This window comes from Etheostoma spectabile, unplaced genomic scaffold, assembly GCF_008692095.1.
Source record: "Etheostoma spectabile isolate EspeVRDwgs_2016 unplaced genomic scaffold, UIUC_Espe_1.0 scaffold50, whole genome shotgun sequence".
Classification (NCBI taxonomy): Eukaryota; Metazoa; Chordata; class Actinopteri; order Perciformes; family Percidae; genus Etheostoma; species Etheostoma spectabile.
The window spans coordinates 135509-136796 of NW_022605620.1; the positions used below are offsets into that span (position 1 = coordinate 135509).

General features: G+C 48.5%; 1 protein-coding gene across 1 annotated transcript in view; it reads right to left on the bottom strand.

The window, feature by feature from the left end:
* The window catches only part of spns1 (SPNS lysolipid transporter 1, lysophospholipid), a 22969-nt gene that overhangs the window by 7836 nt on the left and 13845 nt on the right, over positions 1 to 1288 (bottom strand). Inside the window, exon 7 of the mRNA XM_032511874.1 lies at positions 1088 to 1230. Coding sequence (XP_032367765.1) covers positions 1088 to 1230 — 143 coding nt within the window. The remainder of the gene's footprint in view (positions 1 to 1087; positions 1231 to 1288) is intronic.

The following is a 1288-nucleotide window of genomic DNA, read 5'->3' on the forward strand; positions in this document are numbered from 1 at the left end:
CAAAAACAGCCGCAAATCACACTGCAACTACCAGCAGCAGCAACAAGAAACAGCAATCCAAAGCAACTCAAACGCAACTCACACAGCAACCAACTCAAACCGAACTCACACAGCAACCACACCAGCAACAGAAAACTCAAACAGCAGCTCACACAGCAACTCAAACAGCAGATCACAAGAACTCAAACAGCAGCTCACACAGCAACCACACAGCGACAGTAACTCCACCAGCCAGTCCCCACAGCACCTCAAACAGCAGCACAGCAGCAACTCACACTGCAACTCACACAGCAGCAGCAACAGCAACTCACACAGCAATTCAAACAGCAACAGCAACTCAAACAGCAACTCACACAGCAACTCACACAGCAACTCACACAGCAACTCACACAGAGACAGTAACTCAAACAGCAACTCACACAGCAACTAAAACAGAGACAGTAACTCAGACAGAAACTCACACAGCAGCAGCAACTCAAACCGGGAGACACGCTGGTGGCTTATTATCGTTAAATTCCAATAGCAGAGAACACGAAGGAGTACAAAGTAACTAAAGCTGTCAGATGAATGTAATGGAGTAACTAAAGTAACTAGTAACTAAAGCTGTCAAAAAAAAGAGACTAAAAGGAGACTTAGAGGTGATGAAAAGGAGACGAAAAGGAGACGAAAAACAGAAGAAAAGGAGACGAAGAGGAGACGAAAAGAAGACAAAAAACAGAAGAAAAGGAGACGAAAAGGAGACTAAAAGGAGACAAAAAACAGAAGAAAAGGCGATGAAAAGGAGACTAAAAGGAGACGTAAAGGAGACTAAAAGGAGACGTAAAGGAGACTAAAAGGAGACGTAAAGGAGACTAAAAGGAGACTAAAAGGAGACGTAAAGGAGACGTTTCTACCAATGTGGTGTAACCCTGGTCGTGCAACGTAGGACTCTGATTGGACAGATAGTCCCGCTGAAACTGAAATGTTCCCGATATCTGATATTGAATCGGGAATAAAATCGATTTGTGACTTTGTGAATCTGAATCAAATCGCCTGGTGAGATCGGTGATGACGCCCCGGCCCCCCCAGCGAGGGATGCTGGACCTACTTCTTGCTGAGGGCGCGCAGGTCCTCCAGCCAGCTGGTCCGGTGCACCTGATGCTCCGGATGGGCTTCGATGGCTCCTCTCTCAGGCTCCTGGACCACGAAAACCAGCAGCAGCACGGCGATCAGGCCCAGCCCCGGAGTGACCTGGAACAGGGAGCGCTGTGAGGGGGCAGCACACGCACCCCATCACCCTGGGGGGGGG